The sequence below is a fragment of the Ciona intestinalis genome, chromosome 8 (assembly GCF_000224145.3).
Source record: "Ciona intestinalis chromosome 8, KH, whole genome shotgun sequence".
NCBI classification, from domain to species: Eukaryota; Metazoa; Chordata; class Ascidiacea; order Phlebobranchia; family Cionidae; genus Ciona; species Ciona intestinalis.
In genome coordinates, this window is record NC_020173.2 from 692929 (window position 1) to 712353 (window position 19425).

Genomic DNA, 19425 nt, shown 5'->3' on the forward strand with positions numbered 1-19425 from the left:
AAATGTAACACGCTTAAGTTATATATGTCCTTTTATATTAGTTTAATGCTAACTTAATCCCAGATCCTTTTTTTAATAAATATATGAAAGTTTTTAAAAGGGAATTAAACCAATAAAAAATATTGCACATGCTAACACCTAACAGATGACCACCAGATGAGAATCAGATTCGCTGAGTTTATTACAGTTATAAAACTGCTGAGTTAGAACATCAGTTCTCAATATTTCATTAATAATTGCATTATATTAAACCACAGCTAAAGAACATTACCATGTGCAACCCGAGCCAGGCAATAAATTAGTAAATCATGTCCTACATTGCTTTACGGTGCAGTTATTATGAAATAATAGCATAATTGAATTATACGAATAGTACCATTTAGTTTAGTTATTTCATAATATTTGTATATATATATATTTAAATCAGTTTAAATAACATTGAAACTAAAATTCTATTGTGTGCAATACACAATCGAAACTTGAGTTAAATTTTCATTTACTTTCGTTTGTGTGTCATCAAAGAAGTTATAACAGAAGTTATAATTTTATGGACATCGGTTTTCTGTTACACCTTATCGTTGCTTAGGACTTTTCACGTATGTAGCTTTGTGGAATGATCATTACTTTTTTGTTAATATCAATTTTAATACATGGGACTATACAAAGAAGACGGAAAAAATTTTCCGGTAGAGGCGGTAATTATTAAAATTAAAAAATACGGAAAAACGAACAAAACAGCACTACAAAGTGTTAATAAGTGTAAAACAAATTAATTAAATAATAAAAATACCTTTCTAAATACATAAAACACTAGTAAGAACATATTTCCCACATTAGGTCGGTTATATACGCTCTTTCGTTGGGGTGACTGTCGTCGAGTCTGTGGTGTAGCGGTTTGCGTGCGGTCGTAAACTCTCTTTGTTTCATTTTTACCGGGTTCGAGTCCCGCACAGTGGAATACTTTTTTTATATTTTTTTTTCAAGTTTTTTTTTTGTTTGACGAGTTTGGGGTTAGGAGTTGGGGGTTAGGGGTTAGTGTTAGGGGTTAGGGGTTAGGGGTTAGGGGCTAGAGGTTAGGGGTTGGGGGTTAGGGGTTAGGGGTTAGGGGTTAGTGTTAGGGGTTGGTGTTAGGGGTTGGTGTTAGTGTTAGGGGTTAGGGGTTAGAGGTTAGGGGTTTATATCTTATTTGTATAAACCGTGAAACTAACTGCTCCCCATAAAATAGAGAAACGAATTTGTCATCGCCTCCTAGCGGAAAATTTTTTCCGTCTTCTCTGTATAGCTCCATGTGTTAGCAAATAAAGTGGGAGGGAAGACTCTTCACTTCACTAGCACCGAATAGTTATCTAATTACCTGAGACAGAATGCCACAATTTCCAAAATTCACGTTTTCCTTTTCTTCCGGTGCTAGGTCAGAATCCCATTGGAAATTGGAAAGGGCCGTCTGGAATTCTGGATTCCATTCGAACGATTCCATTTTGATTTAATTATTCACAACAAACGCATGTACCTTTGTCGAATAACTTACCATCGGTATAAGCACTACGTTGTCTTAAAAACAGTTCTCTAGCTAAATGTTCAATCCCAATTTTATGTAAATTTTTAAAAATCCCAACACACGGACCAAATTTTACTCTAGGGAAAGTACCCACGTCGTGTGATTGTATAGAAATCATTTATTTTACCATCGCGTTCTCATTAGATTAGACTTAGACATAACGAGACACCTGCACTAAAGACAGGAAAACAGAAACGAGCAAAATCAAATTTTATTCCGAGTTAAGCAATTTGAAATTTAAAAGGTCTTTATTTACACGCAAAAATACTAGTGATGAAAGTCTGTACAATTGTTAACGCAGCCAAACAAATCGGCAACAAAATCTCTACAGCAGGCTAAACAGTGTATCTAGTATACAGCCAGGCAACAATTAGACTTGGTCTTCCTGCCGTACAACATGGTTGGTTGGAACTACTGTATGCTTCGTTACATTTGATAAACTTATGTTGTCATCTTTGGTTTTCTGACCATTGAGAGATACACCAGAAGACTTTCGTCTGAAATCACAGTTTTATGCGAAATATAAATATAGTAGGGTGGGGGAAGATGGGAGGCCTGTTCATTCTATTTTCTCTTCCAATTTGGTAGTAAGCAAAAAACCTTTAAAGAATTATAAAACTGTATGTCCACAACTCCCATGCATCGTTGTTAATTGTTTAAAACACGATCAGGATATTTGGATATTATGTGCTAAAAGTGTCCTATCTTCACCCACCCTACTATACTATAGATCGTGATGACAAGTATAAAAATATGTACGTTATACATACAAACTTTTTAGACACAACATTTGGGTATAGGATTATAAAACTAACCTTGATTTTCGTCCAGATCCATGTGTGTACTCTGCTCCGCTCCTGCTGCCTAGACTTGGTCTAAACGAACGTGTTCTGGTGATCGCAGAGTGCCACCTTTTGCGAAAGTTTGTGCCAAGGAATGTGTACAGAAATGGATTCAACATGCTGTGGTAAAAATTAATCTCAATTATTACTGTACGCGTGTGTGGTATAGTGAACGCCATTGTCAAATATATAATGTCCCACAAAGTTCCTTATTCTGTTTCCAACTATTGACAACGGACGAGTGAAACTGTTGTTGTTTTTTACTAGATGCTGAGACGAGAAAATAAATGAGAACATGGACCATCTTACCCCAACTTACTACATATATAAGACTTTTAGGTTGAATCACACAAACATAAAGTTGGTAAATTACCATGCCTTTTGTAAGAAAAAAGCATTCGATATATCATACCTTCCAGAATAAGCCAGCACTAAAGTAAAATGGTGGACTGCCATGCACACATTCTTGGTCAACTGGCTGTCATTGGCACGAGCCATATTGAACGCATGGTAAGGCAACCAACATATTATAAACACCGACACTAGTGCAGTTACCATGCGAGTGACTCGCTTGCGTGTTTGATTAGATTTTTGCGACTTCTTGCCTAAAATGTAAATATGAAGTCATTTTGTACGATTTGATAAGAAAAATGTATAGTAGGGTGTGGGAGATGAGATAAATTTGGCCTATGGGAGCTGTAAGGATACGGTTTTATAATTCTTTGAATGTTTTTGTTTAATAACAAATGTGACGAGAAAATAGAATGATAAGGTGTCTTATCTCCCCCTCGCCCACTATATGATGTTTCGTGCATGAGGAATAACTGTGAAGTTGTTTACGACTGTAATTTACGTTTTGAATTTATAGTGTAATCACTTAAGCGAAATTACTAACATATAATACAATACATTAAACATTGTTACTACTTAACAAAAATGATGTAACTTTCTTACCGATCGCCATTGGTTGTGAGATTCGTCTAATTATTTGAACGTAGCATAATATGATGATTATCAAGGGTAGAACGAAGGCAAGGAAGAAGTTGCAAACAAACCAAACTATGAGCTCTTTGTGGGATTTGTAACTGCACCATCCTTTTATATTGTTCATGTAACTGACAAAATATTAATTTTATGTATTAAATCGTACTCCACTTTGACTGAACGTGCGCGTCGCAAAAAAATAAGTATAATTTATTCATGAACTGAGCTATATTTTCGGTCAGGACGATAAAGATAATATTAATTTGGCACAGTATAAAAAACTGTATGAAATTAAATAATACCAGCAATCAAACGGTGTCGCATTTTTCGTGATACGAAAATTGAGTTATTTATCTATAAAACAGCAAAATAAATTACCTGTCCAAATCAAACGGTACGATATCTTCGGCCGATTCCCTTTACGAAAATATATACTGGTTTAAAATACGTGGCTATACTAAATGTAAAGCTTCATCACCGTAATATGAACATTTATATATAATTATCATGTGCTGTCTGTGGATAGGAAAACGGGAGTGAATGGCGGCAAACAAAATTGCCATTGAGGATGCTGGTGGTATAGTTTGTTACTTAGTTTTACTATTACGTATTGTATAGGGTGGGATAAAAATGAGGCACATTTTCATTCTATTTTCTCATCTCATTTGGTTGTCAACAAAGAATATTTAAAGAATTATAAAACCGTATCCCCACGACTAACATTGGCAGTTGTTAATTGTTTAAAACAGGATCGGGATATTTGGATATTATGTGCTAAAAGTGTCTCATCTGACCCCACACTACTATATATAGTAGGTTTTACATTTTTTAAGGAATTCAATCGCTTATATAACTTACCATATTTTATTGCAAACAAACTGTGTGTAAAACTGTGTTTCAATATAATCAAAGACTTACGTTTGGCCCGCGGTGTCGTGATCATAATACTCATCATGCCCGCCACTCCCGGATTCTCCCGCGTAACTATAATCTGTCTCCATCGGTTCTGTAATGAAACAACGTTTATCTAACACACTTTTGTAAAAACAACTCAATAATGTTTTCTAAATAGCAGTCAATAAAGCACAATCTGTAGATAAGTCATCACAAAAATGAATGTTTATTCCCTTTTTTTTAACACCAATTTCCTTTTAAAAAGATTTGCCACGCTACTCTAAGGTTAAAAACGAAAGTTATTGTAACACACACGTTATTCTTTATAAACAAACTTACGTGAAAATTCAATATTACACTTGCAGTCCTGCACTTTTGCCTGAATCAGTATGAAAATAACGCTGAGGAATCCAATGAACCAGATGGTGGCACTAATGAGACCAACCGCCATTGTGTTTCGGAACTTCGCTGCCTTGCTACTCATCGCATGGTTGATTGCCATGTAGCGATCCACCGACATCATGGTTAGGAAAAGTATGGATGTGTAGTAGTTGAGCATTCTGTAGGAAAAGTATTTTTGTATGTTAAAAAAACACCTTAAAAGTGTCGAATAATTAAAATTACGTCAGACAGACGAATATGGCGACAAACAGTTTTGTGCACTTTCCCATTATAGTTGTGAAGAAAGTTTTTATCGGCCGCAATATTTAAAATAAATCTGACATTTCTTGGTTAGGAACCGCCGGATAAGGTTAGGTTACATGGTTCATTATAACCAGTAGTGTATCAATTTCGATTTAGGTATTTAGTATTCACGCCCCTTTTCCTCTGTCTCGTGTGACTAACCTTTAATTGTCCGTAACCGCAAAAACATCCTGTTTACGATTAAACGGGTTCAAATGAGAAAAAATACGACTGTCCTTAACATGTGGTATTACTAAATAAGAATGAATTACAAACCTTATGCTTTCTGTAATTTTACACCAAGCTGTCCCGTATATCCACTCTCCGTTTAGCTTAGTTGCTGCTTCGAATGGAAGGATGAAAAGAAACATAAAGTCGGCGATGGCAAGTTGAACAACATAAACGTTTGTTACTGTCTTCTTGTATTCTCTAAACAAAAAGTGTGAAAATTTTAAACACAAAACATTGGCTCAAATATATTTTTAAAGTAGGTTATTTCCACAATAATGAAACCACATTGTACCAGATATCTTTTTTACTTGTCTTAATTACCGATACAAGAATCTGAAGGTTTCCCATAATACGTTAGGTCAACTTATTTAGGTCAAAAAGAATAGTAGTAAAATTGCGAAAAATGGAAGTGTTAGCGTCACGTCTAAGGATGACGTATTAAACCCAGTGACGTTATTTGTGGTGACTCATAAGCGGGTGTGAGGTGTGAAACAAAACACCCGTTTTATATACAGTAAATGTTTCTGCCCGGCCCCGAGCGGTAATAAATGGGCGTTCTGCGGTAGCATATAATAGTTAATAGGAAAACAAGCGCGCACTTACTTAAGTATTAAGATGATGTAAATAACAAGCGCGTTTGCCATGAGTCCTATAACAGCAATGGCAAGATATAAGATAGGAATAAACACTGAAGCATCTGGTGGACAATCCAAAAGCATCTCTTCCGATGGTTCCGCAACTATTTCTGTAATATAGTATTGTGGGGTGAGATGGGATACCTTTAGCGCACAATATAAAAATATCCTCATCGTGTTTTAAACAGTTTACATGATTATGGGAGGTGTAAGGTTACGATTTTATAATTCTTTGAAACTTCTGTGTTTTTTACCTAATTAAGGAAACAAGGAAATAAAATGAAAAGGTACCCCATCTTTCCCACCCTACTACATATAAAGTATTATCATTATATAGTTCTATACTACAGTTATAAACTAAGGCGCCGAAGGGTTTATAGCAAGCCCCGCCTGTATGTTTGTATTCTTTACATTACAGCTAACAGCTAGACACACATCCAGTATATGGTTGCGTTGGTAAGAACAAGCGTGGTCATGATGCAACATAAAGAGATCAAACATCACAGCCGAGTGCTTGTTACACGCCATATATTTATCTTAACGGATTCAATGAACTCCAATCGATCTGTGTGACTGAACAGTTTAAATCTTTATGAAAATACAACTTTTGAATATCGCAAATGTAAGAAGATCTCAAATAACAGATGCCGTACTAAACAAGTACAAAAATTACCTTTAGTTATGCTGTATCCACCAGTTACGCTCGTTTCTGGGCTTGTTGAATTCATGTTTTCCGGTGAAAGCAACAAACAGTATATACGTGCTGGAAGTTCTCTGACCCTTCCCGGCTTCACAGCAAAGTCGTTTCTCCTTTTGGTTTTTTAAACTTAGCGTAAAAATAACCTAGAAGAAAAAGCGGATTTTAAGATTAAAACACTGCGGGGAGTGAAATAAGAATTGGAACGTTTCTCTCGTAGGCTGTACACCAGAATGCTGGCTCAGCATGATGCATAGTCGACCTCAGATACCACGTAAACAACAGACCTCAAAAGAAGTGCGGCTTGTCCACAAAAATAAATGAACATGTAAATTGCCTTATCCTCGCGTGGCCGGAAAACACAGTGATTATAACACGGATGCTTTGTTTTCTACCCCTCGTACCTGTTCTATTTCATTTACCCCGTGCAAACAAACTATATATGTACGACATTTAAACGAAGAAACCGCAGATATTCAAAACAAACCACAAAAAAGCAGAGCACAAATTTTTACTTTTTTATGTAGCACACCACAAACCTAATTAATGTTTAGTAATATAATTATCTTACACATTAATTCATAGCTTTGAGTAATCAATTCAAGCTATTAACCACAAGTAGTCCATTTGTAGATCCAAACACTTTATTGTTATTTTTGTCATTAAGGCAAATTGTATGGTCATATACTATAATAAATTAATCCAACACTTCTATATGCATAGTTGGCGAAGACGCGATTTCTTACTTTTCTGTTTATACCATATACCATCTACCTATCGCAACTTCTATGCAACACTGTGGCCTTCCTTCGACTAAATGTGATGTAACGAGTAAATAGGTAGGAAATCCCAATGCACGTCATTTAAATTCAATCGACACAAACATTCGCTGAACGAAGGTTCCGTTAATTCATGTCTGAACATAATATTCCACACTCAAAGGGGTTAGGTGCGTGCTAGAAACTTTGCAACTTCTGCATGACTTGATGCTGCGATCTAAGACTTTCGCATTTATTGAATTTTCTATCAACCTACGTATGCATGGACTCTGGGCTTCCGTTGTCGATTTACTTCATTGATTCTGCCCGCGGTTGAACGCCGTGAGCCTGGTGTGTGCATTGTCGTCTTCTAATAAAATCGAACAAGGATTGCGTTTGTCTTATCGACTGTTTGCGGCTGATCTAACCGAGACTTAGACCATATTGTAGTGTGTAATATACAAGTAAATATTGGATAGAATTGACATGAATACGGTTTTCTTATTTTTAAACCCTGAGCACCCTTATGAAGAAAACCGCTTGGATATTGGCCAACCAAAGTGATAAAGCCAAATTACAAAGTTCGAGGTTTGAAAGAACGCAGTTTCCGCAAAATTCACAAAACAGACTTCCACCACAGCACTAGTACATAGTATAGGGTGGGGGAAATGGGACAATTTCAGAATATATTATCCAAATATCCCGATCGTGGTTAAAACAATTATGACAACAGTATGTGAGTCGTGGGGATACGTTTATTTAACTGTTTAAATGTTCTTTGTTTTGTACCAAACGGGACGAAAAATAGAATAAAAAACTGTCCAATCTCCCACAACCTTCTATATTGCTTTGAACAACGTTTCGTATATACACAACAGGTGGTTTGGTTAACGTGTGTGCCTTTTAGTTAGGTTATTGTTTAGTTGCTTGAATTACTAGTGGCGGTGGGTACATATATTTAGCGCAATATGGGAAACCGCGTACTTTTTTACCTCGAAACACGTCATAACAAACACCCCCTTTTTAATTTGTAGCTTTCAAAAAGATTGTTAATTTTGTGACTTAACCCCACAATTATCCCGTATACATTTCGAAACATTGTTAATAATTTTGTTTGACATTATATAACATCCGCTATATAGGTTTTAATATTGGTTTAAGAATGTATAGTGTTCCGGCATCGTTTAGTATGACGCAAGTTGCTCCAATTTTTTATTGAAACAGAGCGGTATAACAATATTTGCCGACACTTGACTTAATGAGAAGGTGTATCACTACATATACATATAGCGTGCCACGCCTTAGACAGAGTTATATTTCGAGTAAGCTTTCATTAAAGACATTTGGAGCGATGAATGGAGCAACTCTAATAGTGGCTGTGTTGGTTTGCATGCTTTTCAGAGATGCGGTCGTAAGTTCGTAGAATTACGTACACGAATACTTGGCTGCGCGTGTGGGCGGCTGTTTTAATTCAGAAGACTGACAAAAGTTTTATACACAGGCTGTTCCTGTGAACGCGGTGAATTTGGATGATCTGATTGACAACGAAACCGTCAGGTATAATGCGCATGTAATGAAGTGTTACAATCTACATTATACATCACACGTACAAAAGTAAAACCTTTGTAACTGTAGGAACAAGATACGGCAACAGCAAGCCAAAGCGGCCAAGCCGAATTACAAAGCAAAGGCAGTACCGTGGCCAACAGGAAACAACGACGATATATCGAGGAGCCCGAAATGCACCGCCATCGCCCAGCCTTGCCAATCATCTTTTGAATGCTGTGACTACCCTGATGTCGTATGCGTGTAAGTGTAATAGTGTTTTTATTATTTACAAGGATACCAGTATAAGTGGGACAAGATGGGACACCTTTTTATTGTATTTTTTTATTCTTTTCGGTAGTAAACTAACAACATCCAAAGAATTATATAACTGTATTCTCATGGCTCCCATACACCGTTGTTAATGCTTTTCTTGTCCTACTTGTTCATTCTCGTTTCGTAGTAAACAAAGAATATTTACAAAGTTATATTCTTCAATTTACAGGCTGTTCGTGTCGGGTTCTGTTTTCTCTACGAACTGCGCACCAGCGTGGTTTGTTAACTATTTGCCAAACTATCAAGAAAAGTGAAAGCGGTCACGTTTTCCAATAAATAAACTTTATAAACCTGTTGAACTGATGGTAAAAAGTTACAAAATATCATCGTTTGTCGGACTGCAACATCTAAGATTATATTAATAAAAAACACGAAGAGAAGCTTTGAATTATGAAAAGGAAGATTTGCTAAACCAATACGCCATATATACAGCTTACATCGATTCGCCATCTTAATAAATAAAGTGTGTTTACATGAACAAGAGTGAACACTGTATTAGTAGCATCCATAGATATTATATATATATATGTATATATATGTAGCATCCCACACAATAAGAAACAAGAGAGTTATGAGCTATATTAAGATAGATTTGTCGAGATCGCGTGCGAGAAACTAATCAACTCACGATGATTCGCTCCTGTGAACCAAACATCTGGTTATGCGGTCGTCAAACAAGACTTTTTTAAACAGTGTTTTAAGTGCTGTCAAGTTTGTTTAAATACGATTGTAGTAACAATTATATTTGTTTAGTTTCTCAAACTGAATACCTTAAGTTAGAGTAGATGTTAATGTTAAAGTGTAAGGGAAAAGCAGTATAGGTGCCGTGAAATATAGGTTGGAGCGCTTGTTTCTCAGCCAATGGATACTGTCGTCATTGTGGGCGTGTGTATTGGATAGCGCATCACTAATTAAATAAATATGATGATATCTATCTTTTGGCGCTGCATGGTCATTTCTCCAACCTAGTACTGTCAATAATAAGTGGTTCATATACTGTCAGCCATGCTGGAAAACAATCAAAAAATGCATGCGTAGGAAACAACCACGTGTATTTATAGTAGGGTGGGAAAAGACGGGACACCTTTTTATTCTGTTTTCTATCATGTGATAAAGGTGTCTTTACCCATCCTACTATAACTTTATTAACTTTCTAAAGATTTTCTGACATGCGAGTATAAATAAGTAACATTTAGCCTCGCAGACACGACATTATAAGTAAATAAAAAAACGCAATTGTGTTTCGTTTACGTTACATAAATTAACTCCGTAAAAAAAGATTTTTAAAAGCCACACATTTAAGCAACGACTTATTCTTGGTAAATGAAATTAAACAAGAACTCACATATATATATTTGGTTACATTCATTCATATTGTTATGCAGAGAATACACGCTGGTGATTCCTAAACCATAAGCACGAGTTTGGCTAGCCAGCCGACTTCAACAAGTATCAAACAAGGCATGATCTGACTGCAAAGGATATAGTTCATATACGTTGGACATAAAAAGTGTGTTTTTCATAGGGTAGCCCAGAGTGGGGAAAGAAGGGACACCTTTTCATTCTATTTTCTCGACCCATTTGGTAGTAAACAAGGAATATTTTAAGAATTATAAAACCGTATACTCGCGACTCCCATACACCGTTGTTAATTGTTTAAAACACCACTAGGATATTTTGATTATGTGGTAAAGGTGTTTCATCTTCCCCACCCTACTATAAGCATGAACAGATAGGAGTACAAGAACAAATCTCTTTAAAAATCGCGCAGTGTTTTATTACCAACGCGTATTAGTGCATAACGTGTCAAGGATAATTATCATCTGTATAATTTGATAAATAATTGTGAAGAACTCACAAACTTTCAAAAGGTGCAAAGTTTTAGGACAGCATAACCAATGATAATAATGTGATGTTCAGTGGAAAATTTAAAATTTGTCTATATGAGATTGGAGTATGAAGTTAAATCACATACCAAACTCATGCATGTGTAGGCCTATGTCTGGATTGGTAATACAAAAAGAGTAAAAAAGCCCAAGAAATATTTTAGAATCTCATTAATTAAAATAGAAATGAAATAGATGTAGCAAGCTGCATTAGAAGCAGGTGCATACAGCAATGCTGGACTGGGCAATAACTTGTTTGGTTTGAAGAGACAAAATGTAGGAATGTTGGTGCACCTTGTCTGCTATGGATGTTAGACTGCAATGTGCGAACTACTGAATGCATATTAAGTGTGTAGTCTATCTACTTATGCAAAACGTGTAGCATCTAATGGATATATGATTATTTCTATAGCAAAAGCACTTTCAAAACTAGCTAATCACCTTACATGTTTTACATAAATACCACCAGAAAAAATAAAAAACAGAACATTATGCGAAAAATTGAAATTTATAAAATGTTTATGCAAATCCTGAATAAAGTAGACCACTTGCGGATATTGCGTCACCAAGACCGACAGTTTTTAGGGGTTTCTTGCAAATCAAAACTGGACTAAAGAAAAATGAGATACTCGATTTTTGCCACGTCATGGTGGGGTGACTTGGATCAAATTCTTGCGATGCTGAGTCGGAGACGGAAAGACGGATCTTCCCTTGGACGCGAAGGTTTACTTTGTCTGGATGCTGTGCGATGTTGTCATCATCACATGCTTGAGTGCACGCGATACGGGTTCCGGCAGCGATAGAGGAAGCCTGGTTTCGCCACCGGGAGGCAGCGTGGGTTGCTATAACATGGTACGGGAGTGTGTGGAAGTGAATTCGAGTGAGGCGGGATCTGGGTGAGGAGGAGTATTTCTTCAACATCCATTCAATAATGTCGTTTGCAACAGGGATTGATGGAGGACCACTAAGGTGGGAGGAGCAGTGAGGTCCTCCACCTGCTTTGCAGATCAACCACAGCTCCTGCTCATTGAGGCCGATTGAATCAACCAGGTGGAATATCTGGGTAAAAATAGAAATAAAATAGGGAAGAAAATATATTGGGCAAGAATTAGAATATTACAGCGAGGTAAAATAGGGGAAACAGGGAGTAAGACCATGTCTAAAACCTTATAGTTGTAACATTTTGCAAAAAAAAGTTACTTTAACTTCATCTTGTAACATTAAAACATGTGCTGTTGAAATAAACCTGATTTGCAATCTGAGTAATGCATTGTTCATTTGCCATGCTTGCTAACTCAACATGGATGGGAACATCATGGGATAAAGGAAGAATAAGATCGGCGATTTCACCGATCCTCTTCCTCCAATATGTCATCTCCTGACTTTCAAGGAGATGGAAACCTGAGAGGAAATGTTATATACCACTTTGTTTATTTTTATCTTTTATTATGAATTTTTTTATATTTTACTGTGTCCATTTTGACGATACACAAAAAATATATATAATTCAAAATTTTTTTAAAAAATTAAGGGCTAACTTAACATCATAGTTCTAATAAAACAGTTTTACAAATGTTAAAAAAATCATTAAAACATTCATTTAATTAAAAATAAATTAGAGAGATGACACAGCGTTATCACATATACTGTGGCTCTGTTTTACTTTTAATTTTCAGTAACATAATTATAATAAAATATTATCTTTTACCTGATATTACAATAAGATCTGGATTGAAATGTGAAAGACTTTGAATGAAAGGTTCAAACGCCAACATTTGTGAATTACTCACATCATGTGAGAAGATGAATCGTGAAGCGATCGGGGCAACTTTACCCGCCCAACTGTTGGTTTAACATTTCATGTTAAAATTTGCAAACAAACGGAATGGCCACAAAAAATATATACGGTATAGTAAATAAAGGTACTGTACAAGTGAAAATCATTGATAGCCTACTTAAAACGTTTTAAAATATTCAAATATTCATAATAACTATATAATTAAGGCAAGTAGGGCGGGGAAGATGAGAGAACTTTTCCTTCTGTTTTCTCATCCTATTTGGTAGTAAACAAAGAACACTCAAAGAAATATAAAACCGTAACCTCAAAACTACCATAGACCATTGTTAATTGTTTAAAACACATTTCGGGATACTTGGATATTATGTGCTTAAGGTGTTTCATCTTACAGTTACCCCACAGTACTATTACTATATTACATTTCAAATAAACAAAATCTGCATTACCTTTCACCTTTACCATACTCAAGTATCATATGATATTCATCATTGTCTACTAACGATGTAGAAGACACTTTAAGCATGGGGTGTAGGAGTGGTTTAAGTTTTGGACCAACAGGAACGCCCACAGTTACTTTCCCATCATCATGTATGATGGTCGCAAGTTTCTGTGCCATCAAAGCAGCATTTCCACCGATGTAGTACTGGATGAATTAAACTCATTTATTTATTATTATGTGATGGAGCAAGACAGTAGTTATAACAACTTTGTGGTTAATTGTTTAAGGTTTTATGTTTTTTACTGTAAAGCTAACAATTTAGTCAACCAATTACTTAGTGACTTATACATTTCTACAACTACAGTTAAAACTGTTGAAAAGCTATAAATATATATATATATATAAATATATAAATATACCCATACATAAAAAAAATAGTCACCCCCGACTCACAAGCTGGCACGAGGTGTATGAACACCAATGTTATAACGACTGTCATTTTCCAGACACATGAGAAAAAAGCAAGTTACAATCATTTATTTAATACTAAAACATGTTGTGTTACAAATTACCTCAGCATTTTGAACTTTGGTTGCAGCTTCCAGAACTTTCCGAAAATCCTCTTTGTTTTCCATATACCTCTCTCCCCCGGCCCCTTTGCTATGGTGGTATGCAAATGTTGATTTTAGGTCTTCTATAGTTTTAAGACTCTCATGATCATCACTAGGTCTCCCAGAAGAGTTAGAAGACGGATCAAGGAGACTTAGGAGTTTTGATCCTTTCAGAATGATGTCAACATTTCCATTTACTCTGATATTTTTAATATAAATGAAAATGTGATAGGAAGTAGGTAAGGTGTTGAAATTGAGAAAATTCATAAACTAAAATTTTTAAATGTTTTTTTTTATGGGCCTATATAATTGTAGATCAAACTTTATTATGTAAATCAACTGTTGCTACAAAAATATGCTTTAAATTTATTATATAATTAACCAAAATGACTGAGGAGATTCAGAGGTTTTGCATGAAGAGCCAGACTGATATTTCCTTCATGTTTTTGTGCAAAATTTAAAATTCAGAGAAAATTCAGAGCAGCAGTTGCTGCCCTACACAGAACAAATTATGAATTGCATAATTAAAAAGAATCACATCGGCGGTGGGCGGTGGCCATGTTTTTCTAACAGACTTCGGCAAAATATATATGGGGAAAAACGAATCACTAAAAAAAGCATACCCAACAGCAATGCGGTCGAATCGATGGTGTTTTTGTGGATATTGAATTATTTCTTTCCATGAATTTGCAACTTTGGTTTCAGGTGAGGTGTTAATAGGAATTGAATCGAATGTTTTTGAAAATTCAACAAACGTTTCAATATTCCAGTTATAATACGCAAGTAACGCTGATACAGCGGCAATGGCTAGTGTTATATATGTACAACATGCTGTAATACCCATGCTAAACAAAAATATGTTATTAGCAACTAAATTTTTCAAATATTAATCTAGCCAAGGTAATAATTCAACAGCCACTTCTTGTATCATGGAAATCTTTACAAATCTATTACGTGTATCGTCGGGGGGATTTTTTTGAGTTATGACGTAGTTTTGCATTTCTATGTTAGTGGCAATTATTTTTGCTAAAACCAGAGTTTAACAACAATTTACCGAAAAACATATATTTTCCCTATACCTACTGTGGTGTTTTGGACCCAAATTGCCGTTCAATTTATCTTTAACGTAACAATGAGTTGGTCCACTCGATATTTCTATGGCTCTGGCTAAAACAAGCCACATCATCGTATACTATACACAATTTAGGCGTTTCCGACTTTGATAAGTCAATAAGTACAACTAAAACCTATGCTAACGATATTCCGTCGCCGTGGCGTATTATTTATTTAACCCCTTGTTATTTTGTGTTTTTAATTATTATTAAAACACGAAACATCTATGCGTAAAAGAATTGTACACAAAAATAATAAACCCCATGTTTAACCATATATATATATATATGTATTATCCATGGTTAAACTGCAGGATATCGAATTAGAGGCTCTATGCTGCCACCATTGTAAGTATGTCGTGTGTGTCGTCGAGCCATTTGGCAAGAGACTTATTAACCTTTGCTCCTATCTAGTGGTCAGCACAATCGTACTTAGGTGGTCACTACTTGTTAGCGTATGTTTACTAAGGTACAGCAATTGCTCTAACCCAGTGGTCACTAATGGTCCGTCTAAACTATCAGCCATACATAAAATAGTCACCCACAAAGTAACAACATATATAAGTAGTATATAGGCGTTTTTATGACACTACTTTTTATTATAACGCTACTATCTGTTTTGGACGCTACTATCTGATTATAACGCTACTATCTGTTTTGGACGCTACTATATTTTTTGGCCCCCACAAAATAGAAAATGTTGCCAGTAGCGGCGCGCTATCGAGTTTCGCGTGACGTCACAGCGCGCAGTGCTGAGCGTGGTAATTTGATCCGGCGTCGGAGGCAATTAAACAGTACAAGCCTGTACTGTTTTGGGGCGTAAGCCCCTAACTGTTTTATGCGTAACTGTTTTATGCGTAACTGTTTTTGGGCGAAGCCCATGTATTAACTGTTTTTTGGGCGAAGCCCTGTATTACGATGACGCGAAGCGACGAGTACCTGTTTTACGCGAAGCGTTGAATTCTGTTTGACGCGAAGCGTCGAATTCCTGTATTAACTGTTTTACGCGAAGCGTCGGATTCCTGTTTGCGAAGCCCGAGTGTTGACGCAAAGCGTTAACTAATAAAATTATTTCGTTAACTATTAAAAATAGTTACAATTTTGCTATCGTTTAAATTTTTGTTGTCGGTAAAAAGATTTTGAAACTGTTTAAGGGATTTTCCTTTACACTTATAAATAACGTAAAGAACACAGTAATAACCACACACGTTTGAATAAATACTTTGCATGGTTTGTTCGTTGTAAGACAATGATGAGCTATGCGTTTGTATGAAATTAATATATTCCGGATAGTAAGGGTGGAGACCAAACGAATCCATAAATTCACAATGTCCGTTTTTATTAAAAAACATTGCTATCCAATGTTCGCCAGATTTATAGCTTGGATCTGTGTTGAAAATATAGGCGCTCGGTAAAGTCACAGTTATTTCCGAAGTTTGGTCCCTTGCAAACACGCCTTTGAAGACTCCTTTGCACGCTGGAAATTGATGTAAAATGGCCTCTATTTGAAGATTGTTCATTCTGTGCCAGCTGTGGACTCCGTTTCGTCGGTTCTTGCCACTAAGCTCTGTTGCAATATCCGGATTGATGAGCCGTTTCTATTTATTCACCCCTAACCTAGTGAGTGGAGCAGCTTTGCGAACGAAGGATTGATAATTGTTTTATATATAGCGATATCCGTTTTTTCATCCTGTAATCAATCCCTATGCCGTGTGTCTTGCGCGATGTTGCGAAATTTGCACAAATTTTGGTTCTTACTTTATTTTCTAATCTGTCATCAATCTCCGGTTTACTGTACCAACGTTCTGTTTCGCAACGTGTTGGAATTCTCTATAAGTTGCAAATTAAGTCTATAAGTTGCCTGCGTAGCGGACGGGCCGTTATTCGGTGAGAGATGCCTCGTTGCAATATCTGTCGCATAGCTTTTGCTAGTGAGAAAGAGTTGGCAGAGCATGATACAAGTCATCATGGACTTGGGGTAAGTAAGTTTGTAGTTGTCAGATGAATTTAGTTTAAATATTATGATAATTTCAGGCGTCTGCGCTTAGACCGCCTTCGCATTCCTGCGAAATTTGTCAAATAACATTTGCTAGTGATATAGAGTTGTCGCTGCACGAAATGCAAGACCATGGTCCTGAGGTAAGTTGGTTTGGCTAAGACGTTTGAATTTAGTTTAAATATTACGAAAATTTTAGGCATCCGCGCTTAGACCGCCTACAATATACGAGCAATTAGAATTGACCCCACCGCGTAAACGTACGAAGTATAATCTGACTGTAAGTCAGTGTTGTAAAGAATTTTATCTGTCCAACGACAACTTTGAGCGCCGTGCGAATGCTGGTGATGAAACTGTAAAGCTGTGGGAGGTAGGTGTTAAGCATAGAGATTTATTGAATCACGTCTAAACTAAAGTCTGTTTAGATTCCGCGTGCTGCGTCGCCAACCGCAAGCGTATCTGAAATCGTTCCACAATTGCTGCAAGTGGGCGTTAACGATATAGAAGAATCGCAACAATTTAATAGGTCGCCCGTGTCTGGTCCGCGATTTGTACATGACCGGTATACTCAACAAGATGCCGTTATGGGAGACCCCTATTGTTTACACGAGCTCGACTTTACAAAACAAGAGGCAGAGTTTTCTTTTCGCGGGTGTTGTCAAACCGAAGCAGAGATAGAGAAAAAATTGCGTAAATTTTGTGATCTTTCCGCCCAGTCGCCTCGTGAATACCTCACAACGCTACAAGTAGATGGAATTATGGGAGATCCATATTGCTTACACGAGTTCGAATTTACTGAATCAGAGGCCGAGTTCTCTTTTCGCAGATATTGTTTAACTGAAACAGAAATAGAGGAAAAAATGCAGAAATTTCGTGAACTAGCCCTCACTACGCCTGTGGTTGCGCCTGCGTCGTTAGAGCTGCCACAAGAAATACCCAACGATGTAATGGAAGCGGGTAGTGAGCTTATCGATGCGGCAATTCGAAACTTTCAAGTTGGGGGCGGTGTTGTTAACAATAATAGTGCTTTGGATGAGTGGGAAGAAGAATGGTCTGACAATGAAATGGATGCGGATAGTGAGAGCGAGCGTACGGATGAGTCACAAGAAATAACTGATGAGGAGGTGGTTGAAGCGGAAGAAAATTTTATTATAGAAAACGCGAACGAGCAGTTTGACGCTATGTTGGAACGACATCACAACGCGATTTTCAATACGCCACCCGAGAGCGCAAAACGTAGATATATTAATTACGATTTCCGGCGAATGCCGTTACCTCGGGAAGAATTGTACCGTCGTCTCGTTAGAGTTCTTGCAGAAGGAAATATATTCCAACTTAACGTGGCCGAAGCTTATCTTTTGGAGAATATCAATACTCACGAGCTTAAATATTACCACGCAAACCCCGAAAACACTTCGATTATACCTCACGCTATGACCATTCGTTCCATAGAGGATTTGAATCGGTTTCTGGATATAGTTTACGACTTAGGAATTCTAGAAGGAACACGAAATCCAACTGTTGATCGACCTGATACAATATGGCGGTTAATTATGATACCGAATGTTTTGTTTATCATCACGAAAACAAAGTTTTTAATCGGTAACGCAGCTGGAATTCCTGAGGATCTTTTATCTCTGCGAAGTTTGGTGTCGTTCACGCACAATTCCAAAGGAAAACGATATACCGATAATTTATGTTTGTTTCGATGTATCGCGGCGCATCAACGTGACAGGTTCGATGATAAGAAAAGAAAAAACAAGTATAGAAATATTGAAAGGGAAACTCATGCGCTTGCTCGTAAATACGGTATAGATCCAAAGGCCTATCCCGGTGTTGAAATACAGGATCTTGGAAAAGCTGAACAAATTTTTAATGTTGCAATCAATGTTTATAGCATGTCTTCTGAACGAAAGCTCGGTGTTGTAAGAATAAGCTCCGTAAGCAAACCTAAAGGTGGAACAGTGAAACTCTTATTAATCAACGATCATTTTTGTTATATTACAAACCTGCCAGCGCTTTCTAGCACTCACGCATGTAGTAAGTGTAAAGCGTTATTTGATCGGCGTGACAGTTGTGTGCGGCACGAGAAAGTATGTGAAAGAATTAACTCAAAACCACGAGTCACTTATCCGGGCGGTGTATACAAGCCACTACGCAATGTATTCGAGTTGTTGGAACCGTTTAATATAAAGGTGCCGGATGAGTTGCGTTTTACAAAAGATTTCGCTGTGTTTGATATTGAGTCGTTATTAAGCAAACTACCAACTACTGGCAAAACGACGGAGAAAACAACTGAGCATCAGATTGTTAGTGTCAGCGTAGCGTCAACAACGTCAAAGTTCAAAGCCACTTCTGCTTGAATTTTATGCAAGTGCTCTACAAATTGTTCTACAATATCCTCATCAACGGAATTCCG

At 36.7% G+C, this 19425-nt stretch overlaps 5 protein-coding genes across 5 annotated transcripts in view; 2 read left to right on the plus strand and 3 right to left on the minus strand.

Annotated features, from left to right (window-relative positions):
• Positions 1–1624, minus strand: part of LOC100183534 — a gene marked incomplete in the record, with an annotated part of 12965 nt that extends 11341 nt beyond the window's left edge. Inside the window, 1 exon segment of the mRNA XM_009860928.3 lies at positions 1355–1624. Within this exon segment, the coding sequence (XP_009859230.1) occupies positions 1355–1477 (123 nt within the window).
• Positions 1625–1787: 163 nt separating this feature from the next.
• Positions 1788–6697, minus strand: LOC100178875 (somatostatin receptor type 2-like). The gene is made up of 10 exons (XM_002123638.5): positions 6502–6697; positions 5797–5938; positions 5239–5391; positions 4618–4838; positions 4303–4390; positions 3763–3801; positions 3355–3515; positions 2813–3005; positions 2374–2520; positions 1788–2055 (listed from the first exon to the last, which is right to left on the minus strand). The coding sequence occupies exons 1-10, from the start codon at positions 6554–6556 to the stop codon at positions 1929–1931; spliced, it is 1326 nt and encodes a 441-aa protein (XP_002123674.1). The 5' UTR covers positions 6557–6697; the 3' UTR covers positions 1788–1928.
• Positions 6698–8524: 1827 nt separating this feature from the next.
• LOC104265880 lies at positions 8525–9635 on the plus strand. Its single transcript, XM_018812883.2, has 4 exons — positions 8525–8694; positions 8785–8840; positions 8919–9092; positions 9334–9635. The coding sequence occupies exons 1-4, from the start codon at positions 8542–8544 to the stop codon at positions 9416–9418; spliced, it is 468 nt and encodes a 155-aa protein (XP_018668428.2). The 5' UTR covers positions 8525–8541; the 3' UTR covers positions 9419–9635.
• A 1284-nt stretch (positions 9636–10919) lies between these two features.
• Positions 10920–14777, minus strand: LOC100175704 (ADP-dependent glucokinase). Its single transcript, XM_009860929.3, has 6 exons — positions 14522–14777; positions 13860–14097; positions 13295–13491; positions 12759–12892; positions 12297–12451; positions 10920–12109 (listed from the first exon to the last, which is right to left on the minus strand). Exons 1-6 carry the CDS (start codon positions 14740–14742, stop codon positions 11570–11572), a joined length of 1485 nt encoding a protein of 494 aa, XP_009859231.1. The 5' UTR covers positions 14743–14777; the 3' UTR covers positions 10920–11569.
• A 2023-nt stretch (positions 14778–16800) lies between these two features.
• On the plus strand, positions 16801–19419 carry LOC113474412. Its single transcript, XM_026835366.1, has 4 exons — positions 16801–16988; positions 17045–17149; positions 17206–17376; positions 17432–19419. Exons 1-4 carry the CDS (start codon positions 16905–16907, stop codon positions 19367–19369), a joined length of 2298 nt encoding a protein of 765 aa, XP_026691167.1. The 5' UTR covers positions 16801–16904; the 3' UTR covers positions 19370–19419.
• The last annotated feature ends 6 nt before the right edge of the window (positions 19420–19425 follow it).

Bases quoted from the DNA above. Each gene is read 5' to 3' on its own strand.
- LOC100178875 (XM_002123638.5), bottom strand. From the start codon at position 6,556: ATGAATTCAACAAGCCCAGAAACGAGCGTAACTGGTGGATACAGCATA. The intron at 4,391-4,617 runs GTAAGTTTGTTT...GTTTCATTACAG, and splicing joins GTGTAATATTGAATTTTCAC to AACCGATGGAGACAGATTAT. The intron at 2,521-2,812 runs GTATGATATATC...TTTTTACCACAG, and splicing joins GTGCTGGCTTATTCTGGAAG to CATGTTGAATCCATTTCTGT.
- LOC104265880 (XM_018812883.2), top strand. From the start codon at position 8,542: ATGAGAAGGTGTATCACTACATATACATATAGCGTGCCACGCCTTAGA. The intron at 8,841-8,918 runs GTATAATGCGCA...TTGTAACTGTAG, and splicing joins ATTGACAACGAAACCGTCAG to GAACAAGATACGGCAACAGC. The intron at 9,093-9,333 runs GTAAGTGTAATA...TTCAATTTACAG, and splicing joins TACCCTGATGTCGTATGCGT to GCTGTTCGTGTCGGGTTCTG.
- LOC100175704 (XM_009860929.3), bottom strand. From the start codon at position 14,742: ATGGGTATTACAGCATGTTGTACATATATAACACTAGCCATTGCCGCT. The intron at 13,492-13,859 runs GTAATTTGTAAC...TAATTCATCCAG, and splicing joins CCAAAGTTCAAAATGCTGAG to TACTACATCGGTGGAAATGC. The intron at 12,893-13,294 runs GTAATGCAGATT...TTAAACCAACAG, and splicing joins GAGTATGGTAAAGGTGAAAG to TTGGGCGGGTAAAGTTGCCC.
- LOC113474412 (XM_026835366.1), top strand. From the start codon at position 16,905: ATGCCTCGTTGCAATATCTGTCGCATAGCTTTTGCTAGTGAGAAAGAG. The intron at 16,989-17,044 runs GTAAGTAAGTTT...TGATAATTTCAG, and splicing joins CAAGTCATCATGGACTTGGG to GCGTCTGCGCTTAGACCGCC. The intron at 17,377-17,431 runs GTAGGTGTTAAG...AAGTCTGTTTAG, and splicing joins AAACTGTAAAGCTGTGGGAG to ATTCCGCGTGCTGCGTCGCC.